This window comes from Megalobrama amblycephala, linkage group LG3, assembly GCF_018812025.1.
Source record: "Megalobrama amblycephala isolate DHTTF-2021 linkage group LG3, ASM1881202v1, whole genome shotgun sequence".
In the NCBI taxonomy this organism is placed as follows: Eukaryota; Metazoa; Chordata; class Actinopteri; order Cypriniformes; family Xenocyprididae; genus Megalobrama; species Megalobrama amblycephala.
The window spans coordinates 41,504,939-41,529,335 of record NC_063046.1 but is presented as its reverse complement, the minus strand read 5'-3'; the positions used below and the strand labels follow the sequence as shown (position 1 = coordinate 41,529,335).

Below are 24,397 nucleotides of genomic sequence, written 5' to 3'. Positions count from 1 at the left end.
AGGATTCAACGGAGTAAGGCCTGGCGACCGACGCTCCGCCACGTCGGCTGCCGAAGGGATGTCGGAGGACTCGACAGGGTCTGCCTTGTAGGGACTCTCTGGAGAAAAGAAGCGCATGTCGCGCAGCAAGCGGACACTAAGCCGGGGCCTCTCCGTGCCTCTGACCTGAGGCGAGAACACGGGAGGAGACCGGCTCCACACGAAGGCTATAGTACCTAGCGAACGTGTTAGGTGTCGCCCAGCCCGCAGCTCTACAAATGTCTGTCAGCGAGGCGCCACGAGCCAGCGCCCAGGAGGATGCTACACCTCTCGTGGAGTGAGCATGCAACCTGAGCGGGCAGGGCACGCCCTGAGCTTGATAAGCCAGGGCGATGGCATCCACTATCCAGTGGGCCATCCTCTGCTTGGAGACAGCCTTTCCCTTCTGCTGGCCTCCGTAACAGACAAAGAGCTGGTCTGAGGTCCTGAAGCTTCGAGTTCTGTCTATGTACCGTCGCAAAGCGCGGACTGGACAGAGCAAAGCCAGGGCTGGGTCTGCCTCCTCCGAGGGCAGCGCTTGCAGGCTCACCACCTGGTCCCTGAAGGGAGTAGTGGGAACCTTGGGCACGTAGCCAGGCCGGGGTCTCAGTACCAGGTGGCTGTCGCCCGGCCCGAACTCCAGGCACGATTCGTCGACCGAAAATGACTGCAGGTCCCCTACCCTCTTGATGGAGGCCAATGCAACCAGCAGCAAAGTCTTCATAGACAGAATCTTTAAGTCTGCTGATTGCAAAGGCTCAAAGGGAGCAATCTGGAGTGCTCTTAGCACCAGAGCGAGGTCCCAAGAGGGTATGGAGGGAGGTCGAGGAGGATTTAACCGTCTCGCCCCCCTAAGGAACCTGATGACCAGGTCGTGCTGACCAACAGATTTGCCATCTATGTGGTCGTGGTAAGCGGAGATAGCAGCAGTCTGGACTTTGAGGGTGGAGGGGGACAGCCTACGCTCCAACCCTTGCTGCAAGAAGGAAAGCACGACTCCGATCGAGCATCTTCGGGGGTCTTCTCGGCGAGAAGAGCACCACTCGACGAACAGGTTCCACTTCGAGGCGTAAGCACGTCTTGTAGACGGTGCACGTGCCGAAGTGATGGTGTTAAGTACCTCAGGGGGTAAGTCACCTAGAACCTCCGCGTCCCGTCCAGGGGCCAGACATGGAGTTTCCAGAGGTCTGGACGCGGGTGCCAGAGAGTGCCCCGTCTCTGAGAAAGAAGGTCCTTCCTCAGAGGGATGGGCCAGGGAGGGGCTGTCGCGAGGAGAGAGAGTTCTGGGAACCAGGTCCGGTTGGGCCAGTAGGGCGCAACTAGCAAGACCTGCTCCTCGTCCTCCCTGACTTTGCACAGTGTCTGTGCAAGTAGGCTCACTGGGGGAAACGCATATTTGCGCAGGCCCCGGGGCCAGCTGTGTGCCAGTGCGTCTGTCCCGAGTGTTCCCTCGGTCAGAGAGTAAAACAACTGGCAGTGGGAGGTCTCTAGAGAGGCATACAGGTCTACCTGAGCCTCTCCGAACTCTTTCCAGATCAGCTGAACCACCTGGGGGTGGAGTCGCCACTCTCCTGGCAGCGCAGCTCGTGACAGCTCGTCGGCCACACGGTTGAGCACACCGGGAACATGAATGGCGCGAAGCGACCTCAGATGCTTCTGACTCCAGAGGAGGAGATGGCGGGCGAGTTGCGACATGCGACGGGAGCGTAGACCACCTTGACGGTTGATGTACGCAACGGTCGCAGTGTTGTCCGTACGGACCAGTACATGCTTGCCCCGTAACGGCCCTTTGAGGCGGCTCAGAGCAAGGCGTACTGCCAGCAACTCGAGGCAATTGATGTGCCAATGCAGATGGGGTCCCGTCCAAACCCCTGACACTGCATGCCCGTTGTACGTGGCACCCCAGCCGGTGGCCGAAGCATCTGTGAATACCACAGCATGCCGGGACACTTGTTCTAGGGGCACTCCTGCCCGAAGAAACAAAGGGTCCGACCACGGGCTGAAGGCTTGGCGGCACTCCTGAGTGATTGGCACCCGGAACGTGCCGTGTAGCCACGCCCATCTCGGGACTCGGCCGTGAAGCCAGTGCTGAAGCGGTCTCATATGAAGCAGACCGAGCGGTGTTACAGCCGCTGCGGCCGCCATATGCCCCAGGAGCCTCTGAAAAAATTTCAGTGGGACCGCTGTCCTGCCGTTGAAAGTATTCAGGCAGTTCAACACCGACCGAGCACGTTCCTCTGTGAGGCGTGCTATCTGTTCGACCGAATCCAACTCCATACCGAGAAAAGAGATCCTCTGCACTGGGGCGAGTTTGCTCTTTTCCCAGTTGACCTGAAGCCCCAACTGGCTGAGGTGACTGAGCACCAAGTCCCTGTGTTCGCACAACTGATCCCGAGACTGTGCCAGGATAAGCCAGTCGTCTAGATAGTTGAGGATGCGAACACCCTGTTCTCTCATGGGAACAAGGGCTCCCTCCACGACTTTCGTGAAGACGCGGGGAGACAGGGCGAGCCCGAAGGGTAGGACCCTGTACTGGTATGCTCGACCTTCGAACGCGAACCTCAGGAATGGCCTGTGTCGCGGAAGAATCGAAACATGGAAGTACGCGTCCTTCAGGTCGATCGCTGCAAACCAATCTCGGGGACGGATGCATTCGAAAATGCGTTTCTGCGTGAGCATTTTGAACGGTAGCTTGTGGAGGCTCCGATTCAAAAGACGCAGGTCCAAGATCGGTCGTAACCCGCCGCTTTTCTTGGGTACAATGAAGTAGGGACTGTAGAACCCTGACCTCATATCGGCTGGAGGGACCGGCTCGATCGCGTCCTTCGCCAGTAGGACTGCGATCTCCGCACGCAGGACAGGGGCATCGGCAGCTTTCACTGTAGTGAAGAGGATGCCCCTGAACTTGGGGGGGCGCCGGGCGAACTGAATCGCATAGCCGAGCCTGATGGTCCGAAGGAGCCAGCGAGACGGACTGGGGAGCGCTAGCCAGGCTCCCAGAGACCGAGCAAGCGGCACCAAGGGGACCACCGGCGTACCCGCCGCGGGGCAGCGAGGTGGAACGCAGGGACGCGGCCCGGGGGCTCTCTGTATGAGGCGGCCCGAAGCGGGGTCACAGTGTGCTGTGCAACACTTACCTGCTTCCACAGGTGGACAGAGGGAGCAGTCGAGGTTTTGTCTGCCTGCTGCTCGCTGCTGTCCGCTGGCGACAGAAGAGGTGGATGAGAGTGGTGAGGTTCTTGCCCTCCCACTGCCCTCCGAGCCCTCTTCGGACCCGGAGATAGAGGAAACTGCTCTTTTATTGAAAATTTGGGTACCGCTGGTCGTTGGGCCAGCGGCGGAACAAAAAGGGGAAACAAAAGATTCTCCACCCGGCCCTCCTCCGGGGGAAGGAGCGGTGCGGTCACCACCTCCTGAAGAGCAGTCCCATCCATCTCCGGGTCGCCCGTCCTAGGGCCGCTTGGACTTGGCCTTGCCACCCTTCTTTTTAGGGGGTGGCGGGACGGGCTGGGCACCCCGCCCGCGACCGGCTCCACGACGCCGCTTGGATGGAGGCTGCTGCTGCGGCGTGGGAGCGGGGGCGGCCGCAGGGGGGCGCCCTCGGCGACGGGCAGACTGAGGTGCCGCCGGCGGTGGGGGTGCAGCAGCTGACCGCCTCGGCAGGATGTGACTAATGGCCTCAGACTGCTTTTGTACAGCCGAGAACTGTTGGGCAAAGTTCTCGACCGCGTCGCCGAAGAGGCCGGTCTGGGACACGGGGGAATTAAGAAACCTGACCTTGTCGGTTTCCCTCATGTCCGCGAGACACAGCCAGAGATGGCGTTCCTGGACCACCATGGTGGACATCGCACGACCCACTGACCGCGCCGTAACCTTCGTCGCACGAAGCGCGAGGTCCGTCGCGGTACGAAGTTCTTGTAGAACTTGCGGATCATGACCACCCTCGTGTAGGTCCTTCAGTGCCTTGGCCTGATGGACCTGCAACAACGCCATAGCGTGTAAGGCAGAAGCGGCTTCCCCACAGGCCTGATAAGCCTTGCCGGTAAGATCCGACGAGTGCTTACAGGCCCGGGAAGGGAGAGACGGCTCCCCCCGCCAGGTGGAGTTAGGGCACAGTTGCATAGCAACGGCCCGTTCCACAGGGGGTATGCGCGCATAACCCTTCGCCGCTCCGCCATCAAGGGTGGTGAGGGAGGAGGACCCACCGACACGGTTTCGGGCAGTAAAAGGTGCCGTCCATGTGCCAGTGAGTTCTTCATGCACCTCCGGGAAGAAAGGCACTGGGGTGGGGGACTGAGAACCAGCCCTTGCCACCCCGAGAAACCAATCGTCCAACCGCGAGGGCTCGGGACACGGTGGAGGATTCCACACGAGCCCGACCCTGTTGGCGGCCCGGGAAAGCATAGCCATCATTTCCGGGTCTGAATCGGGCACAGATGTCACTCCCGAAGGAGGCAGCTGCGCCGAATCGTCATCCCCGAAAGTATCAGGCTCACCCTCCGATGCAGCGATCGACATCTGGTCGTCATGGGGAGCTCCGAAGGATACGGATGGTACACACCTCTGGGGTGGTCCACCGCGTTCCCCCGGCAGCTCTACTGGCTGCGGAGTGCACGAGGGATGAGGGTTCCTAGGGGGTTGGTTCCCCGAAGGAAGCGCGCTCACCATGATCCTCAAGTCACCAGTCCCAGCGCCCGAAGCAACCCTCTGAGGAGGATTGGAACGAGGCGCCGGGACCGGGACTCCACCCCTTTGCAGGAAGTGGAGTCTCGACCGCAACTCCGCGACGGTCATCATCCCACAATGGGTGCATGACTCGTCCACAAACGCCGCCTCAGCGTGCCTTAAGCCCAAGCACGTGATACAGCGCTGGTGACCATCCCGAGGCGCCAGGTAACGACCGCATCCAGAAACACACAAGTAGAACGACATCTTTAAAAAGACGCGAACTACTCGTGTAAGCTCTTTCAGGAACTGCTCTTTCAAGTGCCGAAGCACGCAGGGGAAAGCCGCTGCAGCACAGACAGGGAATGTGCAGCCTGTCGTGTGCACTCTCTTTGGAGATGCCGCTCTTACCAGCTGTGAAAACAGCTTTTCAGCGCTCTTTAAAGCGCACCGTACCAGCCGTAAGAACGGCTTTCACAGCTGACACACAGCTTTCTTTGCTCAGTGGGCAAAAAAAGAAAATAAACAAAAGGAGAGAATGGGCCCCGCTGCTGTGCTGTTCCACCTGCACCAGACGAGAGAGCAGTAGAGAGAGCTGGCTCGTTCCTTTCACACTCGCTCGTAGATACTACCATGTGTAGTTCGGCTCCGAAGCGAAAAGCTGAAGATGCAACGCACCTGCTGCTCATTATATACCCGCGCTGCGAGGCGAGCAGCTGATGCATATGATTGCATGCCAATGTGCATTGGCTCGTTTAGTTACACTCGAAGTAGATTGGCCTCTCTAGCGAGATTCCTATTCGTCGGTCATCCGACGTACGTCGAAGTGACCGACTGAATGGGAACTAACTTTTAAGTGCAGCTTTGAGTCAAGAATTCTTTTACTCTTAAATCAATTCTTAGCAGTTTTCTTGTGAGTAATTCTCAGAGGCTTGATAAATATGGACCCTGATTTTTTGTTAGCTCTGAGTTTTTAAAAGAGACTAATTTATTCATGTACACACACACACACACACACACACACACACACACACACACACACACACACACACATGCAGGTTTGTTTTGCTATCAAGGTGGGGACATTACATAGGCATAATGGCTTTTATACTGTACAAATTGTATATTCTATCCCCCATACAGTACCCCAACTCCTGAACCTACCCATCACAGAAAACATTCTGTATTTTTACATTTAAAAAAAAGTCTGGTCCGAAGGAGCCAGCGAGACGGACTGGGGAGCGCTAGCCAGGCTCCCAGAGACCGAGCAAGCGGCACCAAGGGGACCACCGGCGTACCCGCCGCGGGGCAGCGAGGTGGAACGCAGGGACGCGGCCCGGGGGGCTCTCTGTATGAGGCGGCCCGAAGCGGGGTCACAGTGTGCTGTGCAACACTTACCTGCTTCCACAGGTGGACAGAGGGAGCAGTCGAGGTTTTGTCTGCCTGCTGCTCGCTGCTGTCCGCTGGCGACAGAAGAGGTGGATGAGAGTGGTGAGGTTCTTGCCCTCCCACTGCCCTCCGAGCCCTCTTCGGACCCGGAGATAGAGGAAACTGCTCTTTTATTGAAAATTTGGGTACCGCTGGTCGTTGGGCCAGCGGCGGAACAAAAAGGGGAAACAAAAGATTCTCCACCCGGCCCTCCTCCGGGGGAAGGAGCGGTGCGGTCACCACCTCCTGAAGAGCAGTCCCATCCATCTCCGGGTCGCCCGTCCTAGGGCCGCTTGGACTTGGCCTTGCCACCCTTCTTTTTAGGGGTGGCGGGACGGGCTGGGCACCCCGCCCGCGACCGGCTCCACGACGCCGCTTGGATGGAGGCTGCTGCTGCGGCGTGGGAGCGGGGGCGGCCGCAGGGGGGCGCCCTCGGCGACGGGCAGACTGAGGTGCCGCCGGCGGTGGGGGTGCAGCAGCTGACCGCCTCGGCAGGATGTGACTAATGGCCTCAGACTGCTTTTGTACAGCCGAGAACTGTTGGGCAAAGTTCGCGACCGCGTCGCCGAAGAGGCCGGTCTGGGACACGGGGGAATTAAGAAACCTGACCTTGTCGGTTTCCCTCATGTCCGCGAGACACAGCCAGAGATGGCGTTCCTGGACCACCATGGTGGACATCGCACGACCCACTGACCGCGCCGTAACCTTCGTCGCACGAAGCGCGAGGTCCGTCGCGGTACGAAGTTCTTGTAGAACTTGCGGATCATGACCACCCTCGTGTAGGTCCTTCAGTGCCTTGGCCTGATGGACCTGCAACAACGCCATAGCGTGTAAGGCAGAAGCGGCTTCCCCACAGGCCTGATAAGCCTTGCCGGTAAGATCCGACGAGTGCTTACAGGCCCGGGAAGGGAGAGACGGCTCCCCCCGCCAGGTGGAGTTAGGGCACAGTTGCATAGCAACGGCCCGTTCCACAGGGGGTATGCGCGCATAACCCTTCGCCGCTCCGCCATCAAGGGTGGTGAGGGAGGAGGACCCACCGACACGGTTTCGGGCAGTAAAAGGTGCCGTCCATGTGCCAGTGAGTTCTTCATGCACCTCCGGGAAGAAAGGCACTGGGGTGGGGGACTGAGAACCAGCCCTTGCCACCCCGAGAAACCAATCGTCCAACCGCGAGGGCTCGGGACACGGTGGAGGATTCCACACGAGCCCGACCCTGTTGGCGGCCCGGGAAAGCATAGCCATCATTTCCGGGTCTGAATCGGGCACAGATGTCACTCCCGAAGGAGGCAGCTGCGCCGAATCGTCATCCCCGAAAGTATCAGGCTCACCCTCCGATGCAGCGATCGACATCTGGTCGTCATGGGGAGCTCCGAAGGATACGGATGGTACACACCTCTGGGGTGGTCCACCGCGTTCCCCCGGCAGCTCTACTGGCTGCGGAGTGCACGAGGGATGAGGGTTCCTAGGGGGTTGGTTCCCCGAAGGAAGCGCGCTCACCATGATCCTCAAGTCACCAGTCCCAGCGCCCGAAGCAACCCTCTGAGGAGGATTGGAACGAGGCGCCGGGACCGGGACTCCACCCCTTTGCAGGAAGTGGAGTCTCGACCGCAACTCCGCGACGGTCATCATCCCACAATGGGTGCATGACTCGTCCACAAACGCCGCCTCAGCGTGCCTTAAGCCCAAGCACGTGATACAGCGCTGGTGACCATCCCGAGGCGCCAGGTAACGACCGCATCCAGAAACACACAAGTAGAACGACATCTTTAAAAAGACGCGAACTACTCGTGTAAGCTCTTTCAGGAACTGCTCTTTCAAGTGCCGAAGCACGCAGGGGAAAGCCGCTGCAGCACAGACAGGGAATGTGCAGCCTGTCGTGTGCACTCTCTTTGGAGATGCCGCTCTTACCAGCCGTGAAAACAGCTTTTCAGCGCTCTTTAAAGCGCACCGTACCAGCCGTAAGAACGGCTTTCACAGCTGACACACAGCTTTCTTTGCTCAGTGGGCAAAAAAAGAAAATAAACAAAAGGAGAGAATGGGCCCCGCTGCTGTGCTGTTCCACCTGCACCAGACGAGAGAGCAGTAGAGAGAGCTGGCTCGTTCCTTTCACACTCGCTCGTAGATACTACCATGTGTAGTTCGGCTCCGAAGCGAAAAGCTGAAGATGCAACGCACCTGCTGCTCATTATATACCCGCGCTGCGAGGCGAGCAGCTGATGCATATGATTGCATGCCAATGTGCATTGGCTCGTTTAGTTACACTCGAAGTAGATTGGCCTCTCTAGCGAGATTCCTATTCGTCGGTCATCCGACGTACGTCGAAGTGACCGACTGAATGGGAACTAACTTTTAAGTGCAGCTTTGAGTCAAGAATTCTTTTACTCTTAAATCAATTCTTAGCAGTTTTCTTGTGAGTAATTCTCAGAGGCTTGATAAATATGGACCCTGATTTTTTGTTAGCTCTGAGTTTTTAAAAGAGACTAATTTATTCATGTACACACACACACACACACACACACACACACACACACACACACACACACACACACATGCAGGTTTGTTTTGCTATCAAGGTGGGGACATTACATAGGCATAATGGCTTTTATACTGTACAAATTGTATATTCTATCCCCCATACAGTACCCCAACTCCTGAACCTACCCATCACAGAAAACATTCTGTATTTTTACATTTAAAAAAAAAAAAAAACATTATTTAGTATGTTTTTAAAGCTATTTTAAATATGAAGACACATGAAATATTCTCATATTTCATGTTTACATTGTAATACCAGTGTAATACCCATGTCATTATACACATTTTGTCCTCATAAACCACGTATACAAGAACACACACAAACACACACACACTGTTATGATATCTATATGATAACCTTAACCTTTGTTGTCTACGGTAATGTTTTTGGAAAAAAAAAATTGCTAGTACTCTAGGAAAAAATGTCAAAAATGTACCAAATATGTTATGCAATCAACAGAGAACATATAACTAGTCAGTTTGTGTTTTTGTTAAATGTGTTAGTACAAATATTTTTAAATGATATTGCATATTTACTAAATGAAGAGTCTGTGGATAACTGTTACATTGTCACTGACACTGAACGTGCATTAAGTATTAAAAAAAGGCAAGATAGAAACAGTAATGGATAAAGCAGACTTTGTTTTGATTATTTACTTGCACAACATAAATGTGAAGCCACTCCTATATTATATTGTTACATTTTGAGGGGAAATAGGAATATATGTAGATCACAGAACATGCATCATTTTACATATAACACCATTTATGCAAAATTACTTTGTACATTAAAAATCATGTCAAACAAACAAGGAATTTGTGGCTAGTGCTTTGAGAAATGATCATCTTAACACAATACAATTTAAGTAAACAATTGAACAAAAATGTGTGGTCTGGTTTCTGTTCTATACAAATGGCCATATGTACATGCAACTAACTATATGTAAAACTCAAATAGCATGATGAAAAAGGTAATGACATTATAAAATATATGAAAAAGAATTGCAATGTGACATTAATTTTTACAAATCTGGTATGAATACTCTACACTGTTACAAAGCAGTACTGAAAATATACAGTAAAGCATGTTTTACCTCATAAACTCATGCAGCATTTAGGCTTGAGTAGGAAACTGTTACTTCTGTTTTGCTATTAGAGGCATTCTTTCACTATACATGCTGTATATCACAAGAGTTTGTTCTTGAGAAATCTTTACTTTGAGTCCATTTTCAGTTAAAGGATTGTGAGCTGCATAACTCAGAATGTCTTCAGCCTACAATAATGCAGAAAAAGAAACAAACATCAAAAATGTTTTCTAAGAGAATGTCACTTAGAAAACCTTTTTAAGAGAATGTCACTTAAAATGAGGATAACTTTATGCTTCTAATGAATAATTATATAATTTGAATCTCAAACATAAAACTAGAAACTTACTTGACTCTCTTGAAGTTTGTGGATTGTGGGTGAATAAGAAAAAAAATATTACAAAGGCAATCAAATATTATCTTGTTGCAATTGTTGCATTTATGTGTTTATATAAAACCTGTATATGTGTTATCAGTGTGTGCTAAAAAGAAACCTTACCTTTACACAGATTCTGGCATACTTTAATGGCCAGAAAAACAGTTAAAGTCAAAAATATGATGTTTGAAATCCCAAGAACAAGCAGATTTGTATTCACATCACTCTCTGAAATGGCCAAAAATTCATAATTCATATTACTCATAATAGATCAGTGCACTGGTATTATTTCCCCCAGTATATGATTTAAATGTTCCTGCTGAGTGGCAAAATTAAATATTTCTCCAAAAACCTTACCTCTATAATTTAGTTGAGTTCCTTTTCCAAACAGTATCTCTCCACATGCGGCCACAGCGCAGTAGTAAATCCCAGTGTCAGAGTGACTGATGTTGCTCTTGAGGAGATTGTAGACGCAGCTCTGCGTTTGAGACTCGCTGCTCTTATTACACTGACCATTTCTCTCTCCTTTGGTGTAAAGGACTCCTTGAGAGTCTCCTGAGCTTTGTCTGAACCAGTAGACGCTGTGTTCTCCTGCACAACTCTCAGTGAAGATGCTGCACTGCAAATTCACAGAATCCCCTGGATGAAGCGTGTCTATCAAAGACTGCTGAAGAGTTATTTGTGCTACGGCTGCATCTTGACAAAGGGACATAAAAAGGACACTTGATAAAAAAGCAAGGTCAAATGTCATCCAACAAAATCCCCACAAAGCAAAAAAAAAAAAAAAACAAGCAAGGAAACATACCTCTGACAAGTAATCTAGTTCCTGCACCCATTCCAATGCTGTAATATGATGTTACTACACAGTAATATGTTGCTGAGTCTGAAGGGTTTGTATTTAAAATGGTCAGATTAAAATGACCATCTCCTCCTATAACATTAAAGCGATTCATTTTCTCAAAGTCCTTATTCCAACTGGGTTGTTGATTTAAATATAAAGACACAATTTGGAAAGATTTTCTTTCAGCCGTCTGTTTAAACCACACTGTTGAGTCCAGAAGCTCTGAAAAGTTGCAAGTAAGATTCACATCCTCTCCAGCTTGAACTATTTTTATATCATCCTGAACAACGTCCACATCAGTAAAGCAGACTGCAAAATGAAGCACACATTAGATAACTTTAGAGTTTAATGTGTTACATAATATTAAATAGGTGGATTGTTTAATGTTTAAAAAGCATAAACATTTAGGTATATTTACATATTGTTGAGGAAAGCAAAAGAATGAAGTAATATCTCATGATCAGTCAAATTCCAAAATTATCCCCAGTAAGTAATAGAAGTAGATCAGTAGACTCATAAAATCATGTGTCCTTCAATCTCCGCTTCAAACAAATGAGACACAATATGCACTTCAGTCTTATTTATTCACGGCTGTAAAAGCTGATTGGTCACTTGAGAAGGGTTTTGAATTGAGCGGAAACCACTTCTGGGACAGCAGCCAATCAACTGGATGGTGGAGTTATACTTTTTTATTTTTTCAAAAAATTGATAATTAAATTTAAAACATGGAAATAATAAGGAAGACTATAAAATATTAATAGATATTTATTTAGCTATTTTCACAAATTAAATACCTTTTATTGATATATACTATATATAGATACATACATATGTGTGTGTAAATATATATATATATATATATATATAGAATATATATATATAATTTTTTTTTTCTTCTTCTTTCTTTTGTTTGTTACAAGAGTTGCTTTTGGAAGTTAAGGGATGATTGCTGTTGTTAGTTACATTCTGAAGTTGGCAGATAGGTCAGATCTGAGTGCTGGTAAACATGTATGTTTCTGCTTGAGACTGACACCTGTCCTCTATTTCTATTTTCACACCTCTTTCTGTTCTCACACGTCTTGCTGCAAAAAAAAACAAACAAACAACAAAAAAAAAACCTGCCTGCTGCATAACTAAAAGTATACATAACAGTGATTGTCATTTGTATGTACATATGTAATTAACAAAAACAGGAAATGAGACTCTTCACAGATATATATATATATATATGCTTAATTTAGCGGATCTTTTTCCCCATACATTTAAGAGACTTAAATCTTAACCATGACAACCAGTGCTGTGTGCATTTGTTTAGGCCTTAAATTCAAAATGGGACAGATTTGTAATTTCAGCACCAAGGACAGAGACACAATGACTATGACTATTTTTGCACTGCAACACAACATGAACATAAACATTTTCATATTTATATTGATGCAGAAAACACAGGCAGACACAAAGTTTCTGCACAGGAGTGAATTTTTGTTGTAACAAATGGCTCACAAATGAATATTGGTTCAAAGAGCAGCACTTTAGTAAAATACATGCAAAACTGAACATCATTTGACAAATCTTTCTTTATACAGTGAACCAGGATAGCTATGAAACACAGATTTAATGTTTCACAAGCTTCTAATATGATATTTAAAAAAAATATATACTTCCACCTCACAATATCTCAACTGCTTCATTTAAAGAGCCTTAAATAAATCTCATGTTCAGATATTGCTTAAATTTAAGTAATGTTGCAAAGTTAATGTTAATGTACGCCAAAAAAAGATTACACACAATCCAGACACTAGATCAAAGAGATAAAAGCACTTCAGCTATATTGTGTATATGTATTTCTTGCCCACTAACAGATTCACTATTTGGATTTCATCCATAAAGCATTTTAGGCCTTGTTTTCACCACTATCAAACCTTGAACCGCAGACTCAGACTCTGTCCATATAAGGAGAGGATGTGACTCTGGCTGTCAGAGATGATGAGCTGCATCATTTCCTGTTGCATGAGAGGCAGGAAGAAACTGCTTATTATAGAGTGAGAGGTGCTGGGGTGTAAAAGTGAGATCTGTTTGCATGCACATGTTAGCGTGACACGTGCACTTCACGTGTGGCTAAAGCAGTTTCCTACCCACAACACTGACCTCTGACTTTTTTTTTACAGCACACTTTGAATCAAAACCACAGAAACAACATTCAAATGGTCATCCACTGCAATTTGTTTTCCATTGGCAGAGAAAAAAAAAAACAGAAAAAAAAAAATGTAATCTTAAACTCTTAAATATATATATCCATTAAATATATCATATTAACTTTTAGTCTGTTGTGAATCTGTTATATTTTAATTATTTGTTCAAGTGTTATTTTTTGTGGATTCAAGTTCAGATGGAATAGGGTTTAACCCATGTTAAGATGGATTAATATTTAAGGAAGACAAAAAAAAAGCCCAGGAAATGAAGAGTAACTTTCAAAACAAAAGAACAAGTCTGAGGATATTGATCACCACTTGACCAATGACAGATTTTTTTTTTTTTTTCCAGACTCCAAACTATTCACATCATGTCTTGTTGGAACAATAATACAAAGTATCCAGTTTGAAAATCTAGAAAAAGTTCTCTACAGGCCTCTGGTTAGTGTTTTAGTGACTCCACTAGACTAGTGGGGGGCTCTTGTTTGTATGGACTTGCTAGTATGGGTCTGTTTCTTGTTTGTATTAAAGTGTATTAATTATCTTTAGAAATCATTTCAAATCATTTCATTTTTCCTGTATTAGAAAATAGCACAATTATTTAAGCAATGATGTATGAGAGGACCCATACAATGACAACAGCAATAGGTACACAATATGTGAATATCAAGGTCTCGTTTCCTGTCATTGCATGTACATTTAACAAAATTGCAGTTTACCTAAGAGATATTCTTTAAAAAAAATTTAGCGCTCTGCACTGAACTTTCATTTGAGTTCATTTGATTTAACTTAGAGGTTTAATATGCTATGATTAAAGCATTTACTTATTTCATTTTGTATGCTTTGTCATTCCCTATCTGACATCCTGACATTTAACCTCTGTTAAGACAAACTACACTCTAGTATTGAATTATTATTTTTTATTATTAAAAAAATCACATATACAGTATGAAACAAAAAAGCAGGTAAATTGTATTTCTAAGCATAAAACATAATAACATATAAAACACAATATTTCAATCATGTATATTTCTATCTTTATATTCATGATTATGATCAATAGAAGATGGGAATATTACACATCTTCCACACTGGCTTTTTAGTACAGTCGTAAAGATTTTACAACTTAAGCTCTATCAACAGCAGTTTGATGTTGATTTCCACAGTTAATGTCCAATCATTGTACATATTATTGTAAATTGTAAATTTTGGCATTTAATTAAATTAAAAAAAAAAAAAAAAAGTAAGCTTAGTAGAAATTGACTCATATAAGTTCATTTTATTCTTTCAACCAACTGCTAAAAATACATGATAGAGGAAGTGAAAGTCAAACTTGTGTCTCACTTGTCCTGTCAGTTTTATTACTCAAGCCTTCTAAAGGTTAAAGACGTTTGTGGTAGGTTGTATAATCAACTGTAGCAGTGATGTCATCAGCCTGAAACAGAACCAGTTATAATGATACATTGATTCAAATATTTTGATTATGAACATACAAAAAATTTGAATTTAACCCAAATCTGATTATATTAACAAAGCTTAAAGTCAGTCTTATCAAAAGATTAATACCCAAGTGCCTCTGAAGTTTGTAAAACAGAAAGAAAAAGAAAAACACACACACACACACACACACACACACACACACACACACACACACACACATGTAGGCCTTTCATCTAAACCACACAGCGTTTACTCTAATGTCCTGCTTCTCAATGACAACAGTCACCTACTGTGTGGTTGTTTTGTTCATATTGAGAAGGTGCAATGATTTTCATCACTCCTAATAGACCTACATAACCCTGTTGCCACCAGTGGAGTAATGTAACAAAGTAATAATACTTTGTTACAGTACTTAAGTACTTTTTGGGAGAATCTGTACTTTACTTGTGTTTTTATATTTCTGTCAACTTTTCCGTTTACTCCACTACATTTCCTAAATAAAATGTATACTTTTACTCCGATATATTTTCCCAAAGCATTTTCATTACTTACTACAAAATAAAGTTGGAAGAACACAGACTGCAAACAAGTGCTCGCACAACCGCGGTTGATTTCATTTTCCGGTTAGCGTCCGTCGCTGGAGCGGCTGAGAAGAGTGTGCTGTCATTAATTACAGTGCGCGAGCGGCCTCTAGAGGTGACATAAAAACTATCACTGATGCCTTGTAGAGTTTGTTTTGACACGTGACGTGAGGCTGCGCTCTGCACAGAGCGGGACATTTCAAAAACAGATTTAAAACAAAACGGTATGTTATATAGTGTACGTTACAGTACATGTTTTCATATCGTTATAAAGTAATTCGTTTGTTGACTAGATGCTGCATTAGTAGAGAACAGTAGTATGTTTGCCGTCGAGGCTGAGAGGATGCTAACATTAGTAGTACCTAAAGCGGTTAAAACGATGTGACAAAAACACCAACTGTTTAATGTTACGATTGTTACTATTCATTTGCACTAGTTTATGTCCATTTGTTCACTGTTATGCATTCATTATCCAGTGAAGTTGCATATTTAAACTGTATTCTTCCTCATCATACAGCGACAGAAACATAAATCAGAAATGTATTCGATTTCAGTTCTTTTTTATTGGCACTGTAACACATATTTTGATTAGATAATCATCAAGTTTTCTAAAATAGAGGCAAATAATGTGTGAAAGTATACATATAATAGACCTAGGCTATGCTATGCCTTTGTGTGCAAATATGGTAATTTTTAAGCATGACTGTTTGGATTTATATGAAATGGTAACACTTTACAATAAGAGTCCATTTGTAACATTAAATAAGGTTAATAAAACATTTTAACATTTTAAAGTCGTCTCTTACGTTAGTTATAATGCACTACGAATTAACATGAATGATCTATGTATAATTAATATAATAGTATTTTTTATATTTAAAAATTACAATAAATATTTAGCCTTTTTTTTTAATTCAAAGAAACAAAATATAAGAAAGAGTTAAAACTGAACACAATCTTGCTGCTCAAACTGTGTATAGAACAATTTTTAATAATTGTGTTGTTCCTTTTGTATTTTACTTTTGCTTGTACTTTTACTCTCAATACTTAAGTACGTTTAATATTAAAAAAATACTTTTCATACTCAAGTACAAAAAAATATCACATACTTTAAAACTTTTACTCAAGTAGCATTCTAAACAGTGACTTTAACTTCAACCAAAGTCATTTTCTGGTAAGATATCTATACTTTTACTCAAGTATGGTTTTCGAGTACTTTATACATCACTGGTTGCCACATGTGTGAACATACATGTACACTATATGGAAATGAATAAAGATAAACAAATCTTAATGCTTAAAATAAACATTTGAACAGGTGTTTTCATTTGCATTATATATTTCGTTATAATAAAGGGTCCTTTTCAAAGATTGTGGTGATGTAAACCAGGGGTCTACAAACTCGGTTCTGGAGGGCCACTGTCCTGCAGGGTTTATGTATATATGTTTGTATGTATGTACAGTGGGTAGGGAAAGTATTCAGACCTCCTTAAATTTGTCACTCTTTGTTATATTGCAGCCATTTGCTAAAATCATTTAAGTTCATTTTTTTCCCTCATTAATGTACACACAGCACTCCATATTGACAGAAAAACACAGAATTGTTGACATTTTTGCAGATTTATTAAAAAAGAAAAACTGAAATACCACATGGTCCTAAGTATTCAGACCCTTTGCTCAGTATTTAGTAGAAGCACCCTTTTGATCTAATACAGCCATGAGTCTTTTTGGGAAAGATGCAACAAGTTTTTCATACCTGGATTTGGGGATCCTCTGCCATTCCTCCTTGCAGATCCTCTCCAGTTCTGTCAGGTTGGATGGTAAACGTTGGTGGACAGCCATTTTTAGGTCTCTCCAGAGATGCTCAATTGGGTTTAAGTCAGGGCTCTGGCTGGGCCATTCAAGAACAGTCACAGAGTTGTTGTGAAGCCACTCCTTCGTTATTTTAGCTGTGGGCTTAGGGTCATTGTCTTGTTGGAAGGTAAACCTTCGGTCCAGTCTGAGGTCCTGAGCACTCTGGAGAAGGTTTTCATCCAGGATATCCCTGCAACCAGTCGTCCTGTCCCTGCAGCTGAAAAACACCCCCACAGCATGATGCTGCCACCACCATGCTTCACTGTTGGGACTGTATTGGACAGGTGATGAGCAGTGCCTGGTTTTCTCCACACATACCGCTTAGAATTAAGGCCAAAAAGTTCTATCTTGGTCTCATCAGACCAGAGAATCTTATTTCTCACCATCTTGGCAAACTCCATGCAGGCTTTCATGTGTCTTGCACTGAGGAGAGGCTTCCGTCGGGCCACTCTGCCATAAAGCCCCGACTGGTGGAGGGCTGCAGTGTTGGTTGACTTTCTGCAACTTTCTCCCATCTCCCGACTGCATCTCTGGAGCTCAGCCACAGTGATCTTTGGGTTCTTCTTTACCTCTCTCACCAAGGCTCTTCTCCCCCGATAGCTCAGTTTGGCCGAACGGCCAGCTCTAGGAAGGGTTCTGGTCGTCCCAAACGCCTTCCATTTAAGGATTATAGAGGCCACTGTGCTCTTAGGAACCTTAAGTGCAGCAGAAATGTTTTTGTAACCTTGGCCAGATCTGTGCCTTGCCACAATTCTGTCTCTGAGCTCTTCAGGCAGTTCCTTTGACCTCATGATTCTCATTTGCTCTGACATGCACTGTGAGCTGTAAGGTCTTATATAGACAGGTGTGTGGCTTTCCTAATCAAGTCCAATCAGTATAATCAAACACAGCTGGACTCAAATGAAGGTGTAGAACCATCTCAAGGATGATCAGAAGAAATGGACAGCACCTGAGTTAAATATATGAGTGTCACAGCAAAGGGTCTGAATACTTAGGACCATGTGATATTTCAGTTTTTCTTTTTTAATAAATCTTCAAAAATGTCAACAATTCTGTGTTTTTCTGTCAATATGGGGTGGTGTGTGTACATTAATGAGGAAACAAAATGAACTTAAATGATTTTAGCAAATGGCTGCAATATAACAAAGAGTGAAAAATTTAAGGGGGTCTGAATACTTTCCGTACCCACTGTATGTATGTATATATCCATGGTTTTACAAAACATTAGATTTCAAATACAACATGTACATCTTTCTCTCTTCTGTCTGCTGCAATCCATTTTTCTATTCTTTTTCCCTTTTGAAAATGCAGTACTGTATTTATATTTTTCTGTTGGAGCAAACAGAAATGCAAAATAATATTTGGTCTCCCATGTTTGTCTGAAGTAAGCAGTAATTTACTTCAGCATTTCAAACACGGAAATGGCAAAAACTGTAAAGATTTTCTGTGAGTAATCATGTAAATTTTGGCCTCTTCTTCACACAAAGCAATTTCTTGACTTCAAAATAATTTCAGAACAGAGCGTAAAAGTTAAATGGTATTTTTTTCAATATTATTTGGTGTTTGAAAGCTGTGATAAATATCAAAATGTCAAAATTTCTAATATCAAACAATAAAAAATTTCTAATATCAAACAATATGTCAAATTTTCATACTTTGTGAAAAGATGCTTCAACTTGGTTGAGACAGCACAAAATTACAATGTTATAAAAACATTATTTTCAAGTATAAGTTAAAGGTTGGGATGGTGAGGGCCCATACATAGTCATGCCCCTGAAATGCTCTGAGACAGAAGGTTTTTTGGCTTTATCCATTAATATCACAATGCACAGACTCCTCCTCAAAGTCAGCATTTGTCCATGCAGAACATGTGATGCCAACCAGAGCTCCAGTCAGAAGAGAAGAGACAAAGTACATCATTTCCTGTAGAGTGACTGACAGGAAGAAGCTGCTCAGTACAGACTGAGAACTGCTGTGGTGAACTTCAGCGGAGAAACTTTAAAATTTAGATATGACTGTCAGCATTGAAAAAAAAAAAAAAAAAAAAAAAAAATATATATATATATATATATATATATATATATATATATATATATATATATATATACTTTTTCAATTGTTTTAGATTAATAAAAATCGAATGAATTGATATTTTTTCAAGTATGTATATGTAGAGTGCTCACTGGAACTAGTAATTTACTTGAAAGGATTTACCAGTTTATTATATAACCTAATAAACAGAGAGGTTTAATTTGTGTGCACAGATGTATTTGTGCACCTCTGTGCTTTTGTATGCAAACATTTGCATGATTGTGCACAGCGTGGTTTGAGAATTTTCCAACCACACGATTGACCCACTGGGGTGTTTTTACACCTTACTCGAAATCGAAACCACACGCGCATCATTCACAGATGGTTATTCACTTCACCTTACACTGGAAGAGGGGGGGGGGGGGGGGGGGGGGACCTATCAATGCTAAGTGCAGGGTGACAAAAACATATCATATAAATAGAAACAGCTTATCCTGACACTATGAACAATAAACATGTATACTATTATAGTACATTTACACATGCTATATTATTATTATTATTATTATAAATTAATTTAAATACTTTTAAAAATGTATTAAATTAAATTATGTTTGTTTGTGCAGCTGCGCATACACTGTGGACAAATAAACATGCTTAATTAAGCTTAAAATATAAAAATATTTTAATAAGGAAAATAATAAGCATATAAAATAATTGTTTAATGGAAATGACAGTAAACTAGCTGTGGTCAGATAGGAAATATTTTTGTCCAGAAAGAAAAAAGAAAAAAAAAACACTCTCTAAAACCTAGAATAGTAAGTACAGAATTTTAACATTAAACTCAATCAAACGTGTGATTTTTTTTAATATCTACAGTCTATTGCGCTGCAGGACTCAGTCTATTCTTATGGTGAAGGGTTTTCCACTTGTGTCCACTAGAGGGACATCGTGAGCCATTTATCAATAATGTTGGGCAGCGTCACGTTTTTCAGGTATGTTATGTAGACCAATGCTATCCAATTCCCAGATATGATTAACATCTCACATTACCTATTACTTTCTAATGTAGTTACTTTAAGCGGGAATCTGCATGACTACAAAATAATGCAAAAAATGGACACGATTTTCATTTGATATTTAAGTACCACGGACAGGGATTTCAGCCTCTTTACTATTTCTCAACTTTAGACTTTTTCAACAAATCATTCGATCTAAAATCGACGCACCACCAAACATTATGCTGCATGTTAGCATGTGTTGTAAAACAAGTTGATGAAGAAATCCAAAGAACAGGTTTCACACTACTCAAACAGTTAATTTAATTTGACAGATAATTTTAGATAAAACTTAGGCATATAATAATGTTTAAAGCTTGAGTGTAATTTAGAGCTTAGAGCTTAAATGTCTATTGGTTTTATCAATTAAAGCACATAAAGAGTCACATTAAGAGTAGTTTTTGTGAACAATAAAGTATTTATTTTAGTAAAATATATTGATTCCTCACATGTGCATATATTGAATTATCTCACCTGTTTTTCTTTTGGTCTTCTAGAAGTAGAGGGCTTTTGTTGAAAGCTCAACGCAGCATAATTCAAAGCATCTCTGTCTTCAACCTAGAACAGCAATTTTGATTCATTCAGTCAAATAAATTGCCTATGAAGACATTTATACTGAATTACATATGCAACATATTGTATAAAAGAACATAAAATATTAAACTGCTTACCATTAAGTGACCAGTCTGAATGTTCTGAGTCCCATCTTGAAATACAATAAGAATTGCAACACATAACTGCACAGTCAATGAAGGATGTTGATTTGACTCTTCAGACTTACATATTAGAGAAGAGTTATTCAGTAATTCCTACCTTTTCTCTGGTGCTTGTACAACTGCGCACCCAGAATTATGATAACAATCACAGATAGACAGTTTGAAATTACCAGAGCAATTGTACTCCATGGTGTATCTGCAGATATGAAAAAAAAGACTTTTTTAAAAGATATTGATGCAACAGCACCATGAGCCCATACAAGCAAATTCAGTGGATACCTGGCCCTGGTGAATCAACTTTTCTTCCATCTCCAAACAGTATTTCTCCACATGAGGCCACAGCGCAGTAGTAAATCCCAGCATCATAGTGACCGAGGTTGTTCTTGGGCAGGTTGTAGATACATTTGTGTGTGGTAGAGTTCCCATCAGAGCTCCTCTCACATTGACCGTTCCTGCGCTCCTGAGTGTAAATGATTCCTGGAGGAGATTCTCCAGATTCGTGTCTGAACCAGTAGACGTTGTGTTCTCCTGCACAGCTCTGAGTGACGACGGCACACTGCAGGACCACTGCAGACTCTTCTGGATGCTCTGGATCTGACGCAGGTCTCTGATGATCAGAGTCGATGCTCAGTTCTCCACCTGAAAAGAAAACAACAACAATATAATGCTTATTTGACCAGACATGACCACTATATGTAGCACAGGAACATTTAAGTGAATATTCTCCTTACCTTTAACAATGAGATCAGTGCTCTCCCCAAGTAGGAAATTATAAACATATATAACACAATAGTATGTTGCAGTGTCTGATTCTTCTGTAATTGTGATACTCAGATTAAAACTGCTCTCGTCTTTTGCTACAACAAAGTGTTTTTCAAAGCCATTTCCAAAGACGACAGGTAAAGCTTGATATGTTGAAACAATTGGAAGAGGTTTCTCTCCAACTCTTTGTTTGATCCAAACAACACTGGTTCTTGACTCTCTTGGAAAAACACAGGTGAAGTTAACACTGTCTCCAGCTTGAACAATCTTCAGATGATTCTGAGTTACGACATCTGCATTATCTGACCTGCCTAGAAAAATTCAATATGAAATATCGTGACTGAGTAGATGGTTAATATTGTCTGGTAGATTTGATTCATTATGCATTATACTTACATTTTGAAAGGTAAAGCAATAAGGTAAAAAAATTAAGAATCATTTTTGGAAGATAGTTCCAAACAGGCTGATTTAGAACCTCTACAGTGAACCATCTGGAAAATAACAATAATAAAAAAATACATATTAAAAATAAATGATCAAGAAAACAATGGAATTGTGCATTTTAAATTGGAAAATTATACCTCAAATGGATGAACTGAGAAAAACATAATTTTTTTGTCTTGAATAAAACCGCCTACTGTAACTTAGATGTTATAAATTGTTAAGTTACCTGACAATTAATCCTAATTACATGCAATTAATCCTAAACCAAACCCTCATCCTAACCCTAAACCTATATTAAGTACATGTAGTTAATTACTATTACTCAATACTTAAATGTATAATTACACTGTAATACTGAGACCTTTTTTAAATATACATTTCAATGCAAGACCACATGTTGTTTATGCATATAGATATGTGGTAAAAATCTTTTTTTTTTTGAAAAGCTGATTCAAAAAACTGAAAATAAATCAATCCAAAATCAGTCAGTCAATCAAATTAAATAGCACTTTTCCAAATCAATGTAGTTCAAAGTGCTTGACAAGCAGGAACACGCTATTGACAATAAAAGGTGAGAATAAATTTAGAATTAAACAAAAAAAGGTTCTATTTTAATCTCAACTTACAGACTTCATTAAAGCTCAAGGTTAGATTTCATGTAGTGCCTATGACAGGTTTTATCTTCCTCCTCAACACAGTCCCAAAGAGAAAGACAGAGAGAGACTCACCTTTATATACCATACCGCACCTCCCTGTACTAAAGAAAAAAACACATTTACATGATTCTATTGGATGATTCACCTTAAGTTAGTGGTGTGTTCATGGTCATGGCGACAGCACATCTAAAGTGTTCCAGTAGATTGACACATTTCATATGTAATATGAATGCAACATCTTCTAATGAATGTTTATTGACACAATTGAACACATTAACACATAAAAGTAGTTACAGTATGTTATATGTGTAGCATTGTCACCCCATGATATTGGAAAGAGATGTTTGTTTGTTGCTTTTCAGCAGTAGAGGCTGTATGTCAAACACTGACAAATACTGTATTTCTGCAAGGTTTCATGTGGAAACTTTTTTACAGCAGTTAGCTGTGATCTGCTTGATCTGAAGTATGTTTTTTTTTTTTTTAACTTCCTGCTTTCACACTCTGGCCACAGCTAAAGGATCCTGCACCACTATTGTGCAATAACAGAAATTCATGACCAGAACTCGGCTAAGACCAGTACCAGTGCAATTCTTTGACCTTTTAACCCCTGAAATGTTTTGTCTGTGCCTATCTATGATTAGCAGCAACATATCATTTTTATATTTAATAATATCTGGATTATATTTAATCTAAAATATTTAGGCCATGTGGCTACTTAAAAGTACACTATGCAACTTTTTTTCGTTCAAAATGAACAAAATGTAAAAAATAAATCAATACGTCATCAAAATGTGTTTTTGTCTTTCCCTGATACACTATGGTAAGTCTAGCCTATTATATGTTTATACTCGCTCATGAGTGTCTCATCATATCTGTAAATAGAGAAAGTTTGCTATCCATATGTGACCCATGCTGTCAAAATGACACAAAAATGAATTCATTAAGCCCTTGTCTAGCGATCCCAATGCTTCAAATAGCAATTAAACATTTAAAAGTATCTTTATTTGTACGTTTTCTGAGAGTACCGTTCCTTTGTGCCTTTTCTCTGCTCACTTCTAGAGGACTCTCAGCACAAGATTGGTATCTTTTTAAAACGCAGCATTCCAACTTTGTAAATATTCAAAGCGAATTCTCGATAGCATGAGTCTGAACCAATGAAATTAAAAAGTTGAAAATATATTTCTTCTTATAGATATGGGTTTTGACTTGGTTTGTGCCAAACTTGGAGCTATTACCAGGGATTTAAGGTGTGGTTGCTAGGTGATTTTGTTTTGGAACCTTCAGAAAACTTAACAATGCACTGATTTACACTCGGCGCCGCCCCCTTAAATCGCGTGCTCCTTGCCACACCAGCTGTCGACTATATTACAGCGCATTTACAAAGTTCACACAGCTAATATAACCCTCAAATGGATCTTTACAAGATGTTCGTCATGCATGCTGCATGCATGCTTCGAATTATGTGAGTAAAGTATTTATTTGGATGTTAAAGTTTTATTCTGAGTGAATTTGAGGCTGTCCTCCGTGGCTAACGGCTATTGCTACCATAGACATCATATGATGTCTATGATTGCTACACTGTTGGAAAGATTTATAAAGAATGAAGTTGTGTTTATGCATTATACAGACTGCAAGTGTTTAAAAAATGAAAATAGCGACGGCTCTTGTCTCCGTGAATACAGTAAGAAACTATGGTAACTTTAACCTCATTTAAC

At 42.6% G+C, this 24,397-nt stretch overlaps 2 protein-coding genes across 2 annotated transcripts; both read right to left on the bottom strand.

The window, feature by feature from the left end:
• Positions 1 to 9,271: 9,271 nt before the first annotated feature.
• Positions 9,272 to 13,214, bottom strand: LOC125265319. The gene is made up of 6 exons (XM_048185454.1): positions 11,367 to 13,214; positions 10,913 to 11,257; positions 10,465 to 10,803; positions 10,231 to 10,335; positions 10,081 to 10,088; positions 9,272 to 9,919 (listed from the first exon to the last, which is right to left on the bottom strand). The coding sequence occupies exons 1-6, from the start codon at positions 11,404 to 11,406 to the stop codon at positions 9,782 to 9,784; spliced, it is 975 nt and encodes a 324-aa protein (XP_048041411.1). The 5' UTR covers positions 11,407 to 13,214; the 3' UTR covers positions 9,272 to 9,781.
• A 68-nt stretch (positions 13,215 to 13,282) lies between these two features.
• Positions 13,283 to 22,747, bottom strand: LOC125265317. The gene is made up of 8 exons (XM_048185452.1): positions 22,653 to 22,747; positions 21,979 to 22,073; positions 21,552 to 21,893; positions 21,100 to 21,459; positions 20,918 to 21,016; positions 20,776 to 20,810; positions 20,579 to 20,662; positions 13,283 to 14,575 (listed from the first exon to the last, which is right to left on the bottom strand). The coding sequence occupies exons 2-8, from the start codon at positions 22,019 to 22,021 to the stop codon at positions 14,522 to 14,524; spliced, it is 1,017 nt and encodes a 338-aa protein (XP_048041409.1). The 5' UTR covers positions 22,022 to 22,073; positions 22,653 to 22,747; the 3' UTR covers positions 13,283 to 14,521.
• Positions 22,748 to 24,397: the final 1,650 nt, after the last annotated feature.